Below are 15,675 nucleotides of genomic sequence, written 5' to 3'. Positions count from 1 at the left end.
AGCGTGCCTCTCCCTGTATTATATACACACCGCTAAGTTACTACTGCGGAGTGTTTGGATACCAGCGGAATGTAAACAATCGCTGTTTGGGAAGGTCTGACCCCATTTCCTGCCGCCTGTCTCTGCGGGGTGATGCGTGCCCGCAGACACACGGTCCGGGTACCCTGTAGGAGCATCCCGGCCATCCCGGCAGGACTCCCGAGCGTGCCGGGGCCGGTGCCAGCAGCAGAGGCGACTGCGAGGCCCCGGAACCCTTCACCGGCTGCTCCCTCCGCCCACGGCGCGGGCAGGACCTTCCCGCAAGGACTTTCGCCGCGCCCGCCGCGGGTGAGCGCCGGCACCAGCACCGGCATCGCCCCGCTCCCGCCCCAGCTCCCCCGCGCCGCCGGCGGGGCAGCGGCCACGCATCCCCCGCGGTGCCCTGGACCCGCCACCCGCTGGGTTATTCCCCGCACCCGAGCGACAAAGAGACCGCAAGTGGCGCGGCCGAGAAGCGCGGGGCGGTGCTCACCGAGAAGCGCTCCACGTCGGTGGCGGCCATGGCCGGGGCTGGCGCGGCGCCGGCGGCGGGAGCGCTACTGCCGCTGCCCGCCGCGAGTGGCTGCGGCTGAATGGATCCAATATGGCCACTTCCTGGAACCGCCCTCCGCCCGCCGCAGGCGCCGCCCGCCCGCCGGACCGGGGAACCGAGGGGACGGGCCCCGCCGGGCCGGGACAGGGCCGGGACAGCCTCCCCTCGGCCGGCGGGGCGGGCCCGCCGCTCCCAGCGCGGAGGGGAGTGGAACCGGGGAGCGGCGGTCGGGCTGCCCCGGAGGGCTCCCTGCCGGGGGTCAGGTGCCGGTCTGGGGGCGAGCACATGGCATGGGTGGCCCTGGCTGGAGAAGGGACAGTGCGGCTGCGGAAGGGCCGGGAGCATCCTCCGCAGGAGTTTCACAGACCCAGGACATGGCATTCCGCAGGGGTCTCACAGACCCAGGACTGGCACTCCGCAGGGGTCTCACAGACCCAGGACATGACATTCCGCAGGGGTCTCACAGACCCCGGACATGGCATTCCGCAGGGGTCTCACAGACCCAGCACTGGCATTCCGCAGGGCAGCGGTGCCTCTGGCCCAGGTGCCCCTGTAACACGCGGCAGCCACACCAAAGTGGCAGCCACAGCGTGGGTTTGAGCTGGGACACAGAGCGCACGGCCATTAACGCTGCCCGCGTTTATGCTGATTTAAAGTATGCACCAGAGGGCTGTGGAGTCTTTCTTCGTCGTTCCTTCCCACCTAAGGGCACAGAGCCAAGGCCACCGCCAGTCTCTGTAACGCAGACATTGGTATTTCACGAGCTGCTAGCACAGAGCGGGTTCTGTTGCTTTCGGGTGCCCTCTGCTGCAGTGCAGCTTCCCAGGAGCAGCTCACCAGAGCCATGTGCGCTCCCGGTGCTGCTGGGTCACTAGACCAGACCGGCACCGCTCATCTCTCTGTTGCCCTGGTGTTGTCTGAGGCTTTCCATTCTGTCCCTGCTATGTCCTCACCTTTCCTCCTCACCCTCTCTCTTGGAGCAATCCACTCTTCAGATTTGGAGAGCTGAGTTTGGTCAAAGAGACCAAATACTTCTGCCTACAATGCTTTTTGCGACGAAGGGACTCACGAGGATCATTTTTAACACCCCAAGAAAACAATTCCTTCTACCACTTGTCCCGTTCCACTATAAAAGGGGGACTCGGGGAGGATTCTTTTGATAGATTTCTCGGATGAAAATAAAGCACAAACCCAGCAATATTATATCTGAGAACTGTTTATTGATAAAAAAGGGTAAACTAAAGGGGGATAGGAAAAAGAGCAGGGAGGGAAAAAGAGAGGAGAAGGAAACAGAAAACAGGGACAGCGTTACCACAAGAACCTCGGTCGTCTGCCAGCATCAGCCCGGCAGGTGGAAGGTGCGTGCTGCAGCCGCGGGGCGTGTGCGTGGCTCCCGCGGCGGGCTGGGCGCGACTCCCGAGCAGCAGCAGCCGGCTGCGTGTCCCTCCATCGGCGGGGAACGGGCTGCCCTGGCCACGGACACACTCCCAAACAGCAGCAGGAGGCTGCGTGTCCCTCCATGGGCCGGGAACGGGCTGCCCTGGCCACGGACACACTCCCAAACAGCAGCAGGTTCCCGGAGCCGGGGCGCGGCTGCGGCCGGGTGAGGGCGGCGGTGACAGGCCGGTCACTACGGGCACGGCAGGGTGGTGGGCAGCGCAGGAAACAGCGGTGGTGACAGACCGGTCACTACGGGCTGGTGCTACGGCAGAGGCCGGTGAGCAGCGCAAGAAACAGCGGCAGCGGTGTCGCGGTTAGGTACGGGCGGGCTCGGGCTGCAGACGGCGGCGGCTGCGGGCTGGGCTGGGGACTGTGCCCGGGTAGCTCCCTGGCTCCCTCAGCAAAAAAGTGGAGGCTAAAATCTGGTATTTCTGGTGTACAGATGCAAGTCAAACAGTTGTCCTGGTTTAGGGCAAATTTGGGAGAAAACCTCCAAAGGGGGGCCCCTCCAGAAAGCAAACCCACAAGGCCCCTCCCTCCAACTAGTTCGGGAAGGATTCCTCGGAGAGAAGTGGAAAGAACCAGTTTATTTAACAGGCACAGCACCCCCAGTACACAAAATGAACAATACCAGACACCACTCTTTCACCGCTCTGAAAAAGATGACAAATTCAGAAAGTCTCTCTTGGGGGTGGTCGCTCTGTTATCAGTTCGTCCTGTGCTGGGGCAGCTGCTGCAGCCACAAGGTGCAAACTCTCGGTGTTTCCCAAGTCCCAGTCCGGAGCAGGTTCGAGTAGGTTCCAAAAGGGAAAGGAAAAACAGTCCAGGAAAAATTTGGACCGCTTAGCTCAACTACCTAATGAGCAGAAGCAAAAAGCAAGAGCAAAGCAGAAGCAGGAGCAAGAGCAAAGCAAAAAGCCAAGCAAAAAGCAAAAGCAGCACCATGTACTGCTCTGTCTGTGTGTCCCGCCAGCCATTGGGGAGTGGCGGATAGCAAAACCAAAACAAAACATTCGCTCTTCAGAGCCAGTCTTGAAGGCACAAACTTTGTTTGTTTGTTTGTTTTACTTTACAATCAGCTTTGTGAGTCCTTATTTAAGACAATGTAAAACTCTTGCTTAACACACGCCTGAACGCCATAATGCCAGGTACTTTTGGAGAAGCAATTGGTTTTGATTCATTAAGAGCTCTATTCTGTTACAATACAGTGCACAGTGTAACAAGACAAGGGGAACAAAAGCTGATTCCTGTCAGGAAAATTAATCTACAAACACTAGAAGTTTATGTCCAAAAAGGAGACAGAGGTGTCCTGTAACTTTATTTGAAAAAAAGGAGAGGCCATGGGACATTTCCCCTGGGATCTCTCAAAATTTTTAGAGGACACAGCCTCCTTTTTATCCTAATTTCCCAGCCATATTTCCTTCTCTCTTTCCACATTGGCTGAGGTACTTGAGAGGTACAGACTTCCTGAAATGCCTGATACCCCCTTCTAATGTATATGCCCCATTTTTCTTTTTCCTCGTATCTCTGTTCTTTTTCTCTAAATCCAGAGATGTAGCACAGTCTCGAGTGAGTAACAGTCTGTGCCAATTAGGGAATTTCTATGGAATTTATGGTTCCCCCATCACTTATTTCACCTCTCTGTATCTGGCCTTGTCTCCCATCAGGCCCTCAGTTTGTTTGTAAAGACGCCTCCTTGTCGTTCCTTTCATTCCCAAACAGCTCCTGCTTTCTGTGAGCTGCAGGTCAGCTGCACAAATTCACAGCACAAAGGAAATCGTGAGACCTTGGAACAGATCAAGAGCCAGCACTGCTGCCTCCTGGCTCTGAGCTGAGCTGCTCAGACCTCCTGGAGCTGGAGTCCTCTGTCCCTCTGCCCAGCAGTGCTGCCACCAGCGTGGGGCAGGTCTCTGTGACAGCAGAGCACTGTACAAAAGCTCACAGTTATTTTTAATCACCTTGTTATTTCAAAAAGCACACTGTTTCTAATGGCAAATCAATAGAAACCCTGCTGATTTCAAAAGGTTCAGTTGTATAAAAACTGCTTCAAGAGAAGTGACTTGGATTTGGTGACTCCTTTAATTGCTAATTGTTATGCAAATTATTGCTAATAGCTCCGTAATTAAATTTATATTATAGTGCTGTATGCTCCTGCAAGGGCTTTAAATTTCATGGAATATTTGTACCTGCTAAAACCGCAGTGAATTTAAGATGAGCTGTGGGTTTTTTACAGGTGAAGACCTGGGGCAGAGACACAAAGGACTGGAGAGGCACAAATGTGTCCCTGGAATCTCTTTGTCCTGGAGAGAGCAGGGGAAATGCTCCTCTCAGCATGGGCGGTGGCATTGCAGCAGCACAGTTCTGATGGCTGGGGAGATCAGCAGGAGGTGCTTTACTTCTTCACATTGTGAGCACAGGTAGAGGCAATGAAAGTGGAGAGAAATAAATGCTATCACACAGCCCCTTTGGCTTCCTAGGCAGACACAGAGAGCAAGAGATCATCCCACCTGCCACAAGAGTACAGAAACAAGACCAAGGCCTTTTGAGGATGGCTCCAACTTTTCAGGGCTAAATAAAATCCTTGATTTTTAAATCCACATGGCGCAGATAAACAGTTCTCCTTCAGGGTTTTCAACACAGGCCAGACAAAGCAGCTTTTGGATAACTGTACATTTTTCACTATGTGTCCTGGGTATTACTAGAAATCAAATGGTTGATAGCTACTCTTTTAACATCAACACCACCAAGCACTTTATTAAACTTTCATTGGTTATACTGTCAATATATGGAGCTTATAAGGCATTTCTACAGAAGTGCTATCTTTCTAAGCTGGAAGTCAATAGGAGCTGTAGGTTCATTTCTGTACAGAAAGAGACTCCAAATTTCCCTGCCACCTAATGCTGAAGTGCAGCAGAGGGTAGACTTAGATTAGCTGTTAGAAGAAAACTCCTCCCCGTTAGGGTGGTGAGACCCTGGCACAGGCTGTCCAGAGAAGCTGTGGCTGCCCCATCCCTGGAAGTGTCCAAGGCCAGGCTGGATGGGCCTTGGAACAACCTGGAATAGTGGAAGGTGTCCCTGCCCATGGCAGGGAGGCTGGGAGCCTTAAGGTCCCTTCCAACCCAAATCATTCTATGACTTGATGATTCTTTTACCACACTGAACCTCACACCAGGTTTGCATTATCCTGCTAAAATCCCATCAAGTTCACAGGCATCATCTAAAAAACAGAGGATGCTTGGGATGAATCCTTGCCTCATCTGTGTGAACAAGCAGTGTTTAATAAATACAGACTTTGAGATACACAGAAAACCGTGTTTGAATGGTTGCTGTTAAGAAACATCTTCTGAACTGGTTACTGAGGTCCTTGAGGTAGAGCTGAATCCTTCTCATTTATAAGAAAATGCCTTTTATCTGTAAATAATCTCCACTCCCCTTCCCCCCCCCTTCCTTCCCCCCTCCCCTTCACAGACTTTTGCTCAATTGTTTATCTGTGGAAGGTTACTGCATTTCTCCATGGAACAAAGAAAGAGCTATTTTCCCTCACATTGTGCCCTCTTTGTTTCACATGAATATATTAACAAGAAAAGTAGGAAATAATTGGCTTTGTCATCCTATTTATTCTGGGAACCCTGATTTCACTTTGGAGGAAAATAAGTTTTCCTTGAGGTAAAAGTCCCATCTGTAGTCATTAGCAGCTAAGCTTTGCCTTTCTACAAAGCAGCCAGGATCCTGTCTGACTGGGACTATCCTTCACATTCCCTTTTCTTCCCCTTTTGCTTCCAGCCTGGCATCTCACCTTCCCTGTGGCTCTGAGAATATCATGTGGGAAAGAGCAAGACCTAGGGTACCATTCCTTCAGTTTTGGGCAGTAGAAACTTCTTTGCTTTGACTAGATACTGCGCTTGATCTCCCACTTTATTTCCTGGTTTTGTGTGGTGTGGATAATTGCAGTCATAAAACCTTCACCTTCCTCCTCTGAGGGGGTTGGAAAAGCTCCCAGGCTCAGTGTGCAGTTTACTTCCCTGTAATAATGGTAATTTGAGTTTGGGAAACTTCTTCCAGGAAAGGTAACTAACTCTCATCAGTCACATGGTTATAGAGGCCAGCTCTCTACAGCCTATGATGCAGGAATAACAAACTGCAATATTTGTGTTTAAAAAAAGTAGTAGTAAATTAATCTAATCATGGGCTTATGTATATTGTTTTTGTCTCAGCCAATAAATGAAAAATATCAAGACAGTTGGCTTGAGATCTCCTACGAAGCAGCCCACAGTGTTCTGTAAATAGCCCAACAAGAAATACTTGCTTTGTAGGTTTTTGGTGACACAGAAAGAGGCAAAACTTCTCATGTTTTTTTAAGGCTGGAAATTTTGGATGACTGATGAATATAACACCCATAATATTCCAGGATTTTATTATCTATATTAATAAAATTCATTCAAAGGGTTTAATTTCTGCTCCACAATCTGATCAATGTGACCAGCACTCAGCAGACTACAAGGAGCTCACTAGGAGCTGGTCCTCTGGTGCTCTGGAACCACCATCCTGAATGGTGGGCAACCAAAAGGCATCAACAGATAAAGGAAAGACTGGCAAACAGGATGTGTCTGGTCTGAACTGGTACGGGTGATGAGCAAGAAGTGTTATTTTCTTCTTTATTACAAATAATATAGGAGGTTAATGTGTTAGGTTACTAAAACCCACTGACAAATTGTGAAAAGGAGCACAAGCACATTAATGTGTTAGGTTACTAAAAATGTGTTAATGCATTAGGTTACTAAAACCCACTGAGAGACGGTGAAAAGGAGCACAACCACATTCCATGGGTTGCCCATGAAGAGAGTGTGTGTGGAACAGGTGGCTGGAGGCATTACCTGGGCAAAGAGGTCATTGTGTTAAACCAGAGCAACCACTTCAGACTTGCTTGGCACCAGGAGCATGTGTAAACATCCTGTCTCCTCTTCTGTGACCTCCTGGCTATGTGTTCTTCTGCTCTGCAGCAATGGGGATTGCCAGGATCTGCAGAGGGGAACAGCCTCAGTAACTCCCCTTTTTTTGGACCTTGACCCATTGCAAGTGCTCAGAGAGGCTTGGCTGTGTGGGTGTGGAGCAGTGAGGTGTCCTGGGAGCCTGGTGCAGGGAGATCCCTCTGCAGGAGTGGTGCTGGGTGGGGATAACACAGGTGGGATGTGACAGCAGCTTCATGGGTCTCAAAGGATACAGGGGGGCAGGGGTGTGATGCTGTGCACACACAGGGACAGAGTGCAGTGAGCTTGGGATTCTCCTCTCTCCCCCACCCCCGTGCTTGAACCAATTCAAGCAACTGGAGCAACTTCTCCCTTTAACATTAGTAACATAAAATGTTTTTTATAAGAGCCTGTTCTTCTGAATCATTTTCCCTCCTCCTCGCTCTCATTTGCAGATATGAACTATAATCCCAGGGTACAGCTGAAAGTTTGCAATGCAAAAATGACAGACTGCTGAGATTTTCTTACGCCTGCAAGGGATTCTGGTAAGGATCTAAACAGTGAAAACAAGGCACAGCAATTAGTATTTGGATGCAGGGTCATTTTTAGCTCTCTACATAGGGCAGGCAATGCCATGAGCTATAGAGCATTGCATAGCCCTGCTCAAGTGGCTGCCTCAGCAAGGGCAAGGCTGCTGTTCAGGCCATGTGAAAAGGCAGTAATAGGAGGTGTGCAATTCACATACAAACACAGAACTAATACAAGATTACACACTATTATTATGTGAAAGAGCATTAGAGCAGCAAAATTATTTTGAGGAACTGGTTCAGTGCCAGCTCGTTAGCAAAACATGAAATAGTTTTACAGACATTTGCACAAAGATGGAGAGAGAAGGGGAAAGAATGCCAAATGCAATCTGTGGGAAAAGGCTCTTCTACCCTCAGTAAAGGTAAGAAAGAGGTAGAAGGGAAGTCAGCATCAGCGAGGAGGACACACCTCACATTGCCTTCAAAATAGAGAATTTGACACAGGCTTTGATCAGAGAATCATTAAAGTTGGAAAAGACCTCCAAGATCATCAAGTCCAGTCTTTGACTAAACACCACCTTGTCTACTAAACCATAGCACTAAGTGCTGTGTCCAGTCATTCCTTGAACACTTCAGGGATGGCCACCCCACCACCTCCCTGGGCAGACCATTCCAGAGTTTGAAATCTTTACTGTAAAGAAATTCCTTCTGATGCCCAACCTGAACCTCCCCTGGTGCAGCTTGCGGCCATTTCCTCTTGTCCTGTCATGGTTACCTGGGAGAAAAGGCCAAACCCCACCTTTGTACAGCCTCATTTCTGGTACTTGTAGATACAGTCTCCCTAGGATAAAAACCTCCAACAGCTCAGTGTCCTTTCTGAATTGAGGGGCCTGGAACTGGACACAGCACTCAAGGTGTGGCCTCACCAGTGCTGGGCACCTGCCCTGGTACCAGGGTACCAGACCTGCTGGCCACACTATTGCTGATACAGACAGGAGACCATTGGCCTTCCTGGCCACCTGGCTCATGCTCAGCCACTGTCCACCAGCACCTCCAGGTTCTCTTCCACTGGGAGGCTTTCCAGCCACTCTGCCCCAGCCTGTAGCTCTGCAGGGCTGAAATGTAGGACCTGTCATTTCACCTTGGTGACCCTCACACTGCCTCCGCCCATTGATCCAGCCTGTCCAGATCCCTCTGCAGAGCCTTTGTATCCTCCAGCACATCAACACCCTCACCCAGCTTGGTGTCACCTGTGACCTTACTGAGGGTGATCTCCAGATGATTAATAAAGACATTAAACAGGACTGGGCCCAATACCGAGCCCTGGGGAGCCCCACTGGGGACCAGTCACCAACTGAATGTGGCACCACTCACCACCACTCTCTGGGCTCAGCCATCCTGGCAGTTTTTAACCCTTTAGAGAAGAGTGGGCTCCAAGCCATGGGCTGCCAGCATCTCCAGGAGAATGCTGGGGGAGACAGTATTGAAGGCTCTGCTGAAGTCCAGGTAGACTACGTGCACAGACTTCCCTACTAGGCAGGTCACTTAGTCATAAAAGCATATTCCATTTTATTAAGTTCTCAGACTAAAAGCAACCCCAGCTCTATTTGCATTTTCTTACCCATCCTCATACAGTTACTTTTATCTGTCTTCAAACCACACTGACTGTTCATTCTGTTCTCAGTTGCTCCTGCTCTTCTCCTAGACAAACTGTTCAGGCATCGATTTAGTGATCTTAACTGCAGCATTCAGAGGGGAAAACAATTTTGCAGGCTGAACATCCCTTCAAGAGGTCCTCAGTCCTCCTACTTTGCCTGGAGAAAAGCATTTTTCTGGGATTTATTTTCTCCTGTAGAGCACAGAACAGTAACGTTAAATGCTTAGGCACAAGTAATTGATAAGACAGCAGAGACAGCTTCTCTATAAAAAGAGAAGCTCTCTCTTTTTCCTGGTGGACATGAACAGATGCAGCCATGCTGTAAATATTTCATTGTTTGAATAGACACATACATCCACATTGTAGATGAAATATAGGTAAAAGACAGTAAGATAATAATATATGATTATATATGTATATATGATAATATATAGTATCACATAGAGGTGAGTATATTTCTAAAGACTGACCCATCCACCCATCTTCTGGCTAATTTTGAGGCATCAGCCTCTTGCCCAGAAGGATCACAGGTCTCAACAGAACACCTGAGGCTTTCCTAGGAATGGAGACCAAACTCTGCAGAGTGATTTCTACCAAATATTGCTCCAATTATTTGCTACTGAAAAAAACCAAAAACCAAACCAAACCAACAAAAAACCCCAAACAAAAAAAAAAATTCGTTTTAGGAAGCTGGAAGACGAGTAAATGGATGAAGCGTTCGGTCCTGCCAGAGGAGTCTCCGATACCCTCGTGCCCGCACCGACTCTCGAGTTGGAGTTGGGGTCGGGGTCGAGGCCGGCCCCGCGTCCGCCGCCGCCCGCCCGCGCCCCCCGCGCGGCGCCGCCGCTCCCACCGCCCGCCCGGGCCGGGCTCTCCCGGCAGCGCCGCCCCGCGGGCGGGGCGGGCCCGGGCCCGGGCCGCTGCGCTCCGTGTGCGGGGCGGGGCGGGAGCCGGAGCACCTCCGTGGGAGCGGCCGCGGGACGCGCTGCCCGCAGCAGGTGCCGCCGGCCCGCCTGTCCGACCGCCCGCGGGCTCCCGGCATCCGAACCGCGCGGAGGCGGCAGGAGCGGAGGCGGCTCCGCCACCACCACCTGTGGCGGCGGGATGGCGGAGCTCGACATCAGCGCGGAGGCAGTGATGGGCTTCCTGAGGGAGCGCGGCGGGCGGGTGCGCAACACCGAGCTGGTGAGCGCCTTCCGGCCGCTGCTGGAGGCCGCCGGCACCGGGGCCGGGGAGGCGGAGGGGCGGGCGGCGCGGCGGGAGCGGTTCAAGGCGGCGGTGAACGCCGTAGCCACGGTGAAGGAGACCGACGGCGTCAAGTTCGTGGTGCTGAAGCGGCAGCTCCGCGCTGCCCCGCCGGCGGGGGGCGATGCCGGCGCCGCTGTTCCCGTTGCCGTCCCCGAGCCGGTTCCCGTCCCCGAGCCGGTTCCCGTCCCCGAGCCGGACCCCGCCGGGACGCCCCCCGAGGAGCCGCCGGGGCCGCGGGCCGTGGCCGAGCTGCGGGGCCTGTTCCAGGGCGGCGGCGGCGGGGTGCCCCTACCCGGGGGCGCGGCGGGGGCCCGGCGGGAGCCGCCGCCCAAGCCCTGCATGCTGCCCGTGCGCTGCGTGCCGGCCCCCGCCGTCCCGGGGCCGCCCGAGCCGGCGGCCAGCCCGCTGTCCCCGCCGCCGCTGGACGAGGAGGCCGGGTCCCGCTCGCCAGGGCTGCGGAGGGGGCCCAAGAACCACCGGGCCAGCGAGGAGACCGTGGTGCCCCTGGAGCAGGCGGAGCACCAGTGGCTGGTGCTGGCGGCCGACGGGCAGTGGACGCAGCAGCTCCACGGGCTGCTGCTGGGCGACTCCAGCCTGGCGGCTCGCAGGGACTTCATCTCCGGCTTCACCGCCCTGCACTGGGCCGCCAAGAACGGCAACTGCGACATGGTGACCAACATCATCCGAGCGGCCGAGAAGGGCGGGTCCCACGTCAATGTGGATGCCAGGTCGCATGGCGGCTACACGGCGCTGCACCTGGCTGCTATTCACGGCCAGGAGAAGATCATCAACATGCTCGTCTACAGCTACCATGCCAAGATTGACCTGAGGGACTACAGTGGGAAGAAGCCGCACCAGTACTTAAAGGAAGGGACATCCCTTACAATTAGGCGTTTGCTGGGGGATCCCAGCCTTTCCCAAAACATGGAACACTCCGTGCCCATCAAGAAATCTACAAAGCTTGCGGCTTCAATCTTGAGCTCCACTAGCACTTTCCTGGGAGTCATATCCGATGACATGGCTTTCTATGATCTCACCAAAGGTTTAAGGAAGCCCTCAACTCTAAACAAGCTTCTGACTGCCACTACGGGCCCGAGGAGGAAGCCAAAGATCAGAGGGGGCTTCCCTTCATATTCCTCACTGTCTGAGGTAGCAGAGGAGGAGGAAGAGGTTGTCGTGAAACGCAGACCCGTTTCTGAGCTGTTCTTTGGCCGCTAGCCTCTGCCTTACTGTGGCTGAATGGTTTAATAGCACGGCTGCTGTCTCAGCTTTCTCTTTCAGAAGCAGTTTGGATTTTTGCTCTCTGTGTCTGTCTTTTTGGATTTTTAACTCAATCAGTGATAGGGTCCACATCCAAAGGCCACAGCATGAAACCCAGCCCCAGGTGCCTGTGGAAAGGAGCTGCCAGGAAGTGCTGTCCATGCTGTATGTACCATCGTGCTGATCTCTTGGTGGAGACCACAAACTTTATACTTAATGGTTGAAAAACTGAAACAGTTTATGTGTGTGGACAGGTCAAAATGCCTGAGGTACAGCCTTCTTGATCTGTGTTCTTCAGCTGGAGAGCAGAAGCAAGATGAAGGAGTGCTTATTTTACACTGTGAACAGCAAGCTGGTAGCTGGCTACTTTAACAAGGCTTGTTATCTAATGGGATTAAATTATCAGAGGAAAGATGCATAGTTTTCTATGATGTTTCTGATTACTTTGGTAGTAGAAGAAGGATATTTCTATTTACAAAAATTGTATACTTTTTCAAAACGAAGTTTCTCACTTTGAGAGCTTCTCACTCAGTATTTCACATCAGAAATACTAACATAACAATCTCAATTGTTGCCTGATGCATTTTCTTAGATAAATTACTTAAAAAGATAGTCTCTGACCTTCAGCACTCTTGTCACTATGACTTGTCTACCTCAGTTTGAAAGCTTGGCTAGTGGTTGAAGATTTTCTCTCTTCCTGAAAGACTTTTTTACCAGGTGGTACTTACCACATGTCTTGATGATACTGTGAACATTTAAACTTCACTGTTGTTCAATTAACTTTAGCTGAATAAAGAACCTTATTGATAGTGAAAAATTGAACTGAAAACCTGGGAATTGTATCTGTCAGAGTTTCTGAGTAGCCAACTGGAAACAAAGTTAGGCTTGTATGTCTGATTATTTTTGTTTAAAACTTGGCCCATTTTGACCTATTTACAATAAATATTTATACACATGGGGCTTTATGTAATGTTAGGTGTTTCATGATAGAACCTCTGCATGACCTCTTGAAACAGTGTTTATCTCAACAGAATCATTGACCTAAAACAAACTCTTCTTCTTTTAAATGATAAACATGATTGTTCTATATATAGAACTACACATAGCTCAAAAAGCATGCTAACTGCATGTTAGGTTTGCAGTAAGATTATTATTATTTTAATTACTGCTTGGTTAAAGTTAATGCAAAGAGGCAGAGCTGTGAACAGAATCTGTCCGACTTCTGGAGCAAGTCTGCAAAACCAGCATGTTTTCTCTAAAACTGTGATAGAAACCTGTACCATTGAGAGGTGCTGAAGGTGAGAGCAATGCTGCACTGGCTGTCTTTGGGTTTCTGCATTGAAACACTAGTTTGCATGCTTTGCCTTTCCTTCCAGGTCAGTGACTTCAAGAATGTTTGGTTTTTTCTGCCTTGCATTAAACCCAGTACTTGTAATTGGTTCTAATTGGCTTGTCCTAAACACTCACAAGGAATGCTGCAGGACTGAAGATGGAGGCACTGCCCTCTTTCCTTCAAAACACTCTCCCTGAAGTTCCTGGAGTTGGTGACATTCATTGGGAGTGTGTTCAGAGGTTGCAGCCAGCTCTGATGCACCTGTTCTAGGAAGAGGCTGGATTATTCTGCACCGGTCTGCTTCTGGATTGAACTAATTAAGTTGTTAAGCAGAGGTTAATGATCAAGCACCTCATGACTTCTATATCTGGAGTAGGGTTTAAAAAAATAAAATCCAATTTGCTCTCTGGCTGTTGGTAACCGTTGACCAGCGTGGTCCTTTGAAGCTGTGCTTTGTGCTGCACTCTGCCAGCTTGCAGAGTTCTGGGAAAAACAGGGCTCTGTTCTAAGGAGTCTTTCCAAGTGTACATACATAGAACTTTTTTTTTCTCCCCTGAAACCACAGAAGTGTGTGTGTACATTCAAGTTACCTCTGAGGCACTGACACTGCCTGGGAATTGCAAACATTCCAGTTTGGCTTGGCCTTATTGAGAAGTTTGTTCAATAATTATGAGTATAGGCTTGATACCTGTTCAGACAACATTGCTGAACTTTAGTGCTCATTTAGAGTCAAGCCTGCATGAGCCAGAGGCAGGGTTCAGGGATGGAGTGTTTTGTGTTTAAAAACCCCACCTGACTAATCTGGAGAGCATGGCTGTGATTTCACCCCTGGGAAAGTAGGGAGAAGGTTTCATTGCTTTTCTATTGTTTTATCAAAGTCACACCTGAGATAAGGCTTCATTGCAATACAACATGTATCACCAAGAAAATTCTGCATTACTCCTTCCTCAGAGGCATGGAAGCGATGAGTTGGTGTGATAGAAAATGGCCAGCAGCAAGAGCCCTCTAACTGCAGTCCCCAGGGAGTGCTGCAGGCTTGGCAGGAGGCTGGTGTCACAGAGCTGCTCACAAGGCCAGGTGCTGTGGGTGGGGTAGGCTGGGCCAGCCTCTACCAGTGAGTTTGTGCAGTGACTCAGCTCATTCCTCCTCCTTGTTGAGCTGATGAAGGCAAAGATGATATTTAGGGAGGCTGGGATGAGTACATGAAGTGCAGCACAACTTCAGGTGCAGATGAGTACTGAGAGGTACTGAACACACACTGCTGTCATCTCACAGGTATGTGTAGTGCCTTCAGTTTGAAGTAAAACCAGTCCATCAGCCTGGCTGTGTTTTGGGTTCCAATGTCACCCTTTAAACCGTGGGAAGGGACACTGTAGGGTGATGAGTGATCATGCGAGTTTTCCTGCAAAAGGCTAAAGCAGGACTGTTCTATGAGTCCCTCAGCTTGACTGATTCTCCCTAATTCTCATTTTCAAGCCCAAATCTGTCTGGCTGAAGGCAGTAGGATTTTCACCTGAAGGAATGACAGCTGTGAAGTTTATCCAGGATGTTTTCACAGGAACAGCTGAGAGGAGGACTGGGTTCCCTCAGCACATTGGGGCAGGGGCTGTGCCATGGGCTGGGCATGCAGCCTTTGAATCCCCGGCCCAGCCCAGAGCTGGGAGCTGCCCAAGGCACCATCAAAGCTAAGAGCAGGAAAGGTAAAAAACAAAAAACCTGAGCCCCCATCCCCCCGGCTCTGCTCCTGCCCGCTGGAGAGGGCTGAGTGGTGGGGCAGGCTGGAGATGGAAGGCACAGATCAGGCACAGGGGCAGGTCTCAGCAGCTTGGTGGTATTTTGCCTTGGTTATTAGCCTGCCCTCTCAGCATGTCTCAGTTTTCCTGCTATAAAATGTAGATAATCACCTTGGTCACCTCCTTAAAGTACACAGTCAGTACTGATATGCAAATTGAAATCAAGATAATGTTTTTAGGCCTGTGGGCAGCATGAGCAGTGTCATTCCCCCACCCTGTGAATGCGCATTCAGTGGAGCGCCTACGCAAATGAAAACTAACTCTGATTTTAGTTCAGCAGCACTAGGGATCAGGAAAGCTACTGTTTGCCTGACCCCGGCTCAGTCTGCCTGCTAAGGATAACTTGGTTTGTCTGTTCCTTGGCACATTTTGTTCTGAGGAGTATCAGCTCAAAAACCTGCTCTGAAGAGCTCTGCAAACAAACCCTAAACCACAATTCTGCACAAAGGGACAGACTTTGTCCTCCTGGCTGTGGCTGTTTGAGCAGTGTGAGAGAGTGTGGTTGTGGTCAGGCTCACAGAGATTTTTGGCTGTCACCATTCTCTTGTGAGTGCTGCACAGAAATGTGGACTATGAAAACCCAGGAGACCCCGTTCCTGCACTGCAGAGGAGAATCTTAATGAGCTTTCAGCTTCATCACAAACCCATGGTCCAGTGGAAGAGTCACTGTAATTCCAAAGGACCAATGGGAGCTGCAGCCACCAGCTGGAGGTAGAGGAAGCATTTCTAGACAGTCCCCTGATTGCCCATTGCTCATCTCTTGCTCCCTTTCTTCATTTTTCCACCATGACCTACATTCCTTGAATGCGCTTGCCTCTGATTTGCATATTAATCTGAATAAAATAGCAGCATGGCAGTTTTTGCCCTGTCCAGTTGTTT

At 50.8% G+C, this 15,675-nt stretch overlaps 2 protein-coding genes across 3 annotated transcripts in view; one reads left to right on the top strand and one right to left on the bottom strand.

Annotated features, from left to right (window-relative positions):
• Window positions 1–630, bottom strand: part of SEPTIN8 (septin 8) — a 32,276-nt gene extending 31,646 nt beyond the window's left edge. Inside the window, exon 1 of one of the 2 annotated variants that reach the window (XM_030957328.1) lies at window positions 512–630. In XM_030957328.1, coding sequence (XP_030813188.1) covers window positions 512–541 — 30 coding nt within the window. In that variant the 5' untranslated portion in view covers window positions 542–630. The remainder of the gene's footprint in view (window positions 1–511) is intronic. The other variant, XM_030957327.1, reaches the window with a different exon arrangement.
• Window positions 623–11,846, top strand: SOWAHA (sosondowah ankyrin repeat domain family member A). The gene is made up of 3 exons (XM_030957704.1): window positions 623–1,161; window positions 10,161–10,545; window positions 10,603–11,846. Exons 1-3 carry the CDS (start codon window positions 623–625, stop codon window positions 11,626–11,628), a joined length of 1,950 nt encoding a protein of 649 aa, XP_030813564.1. The 3' UTR covers window positions 11,629–11,846.
• Window positions 11,847–15,675: the final 3,829 nt, after the last annotated feature.

The sequence above is a fragment of the Camarhynchus parvulus genome, chromosome 13, assembly GCF_901933205.1.
Source record: "Camarhynchus parvulus chromosome 13, STF_HiC, whole genome shotgun sequence".
Taxonomy (NCBI): domain Eukaryota; kingdom Metazoa; phylum Chordata; class Aves; order Passeriformes; family Thraupidae; genus Camarhynchus; species Camarhynchus parvulus.
Note: the sequence above shows the minus strand (reverse complement) of the source record. Positions and strands in the feature narration are given on the sequence as shown.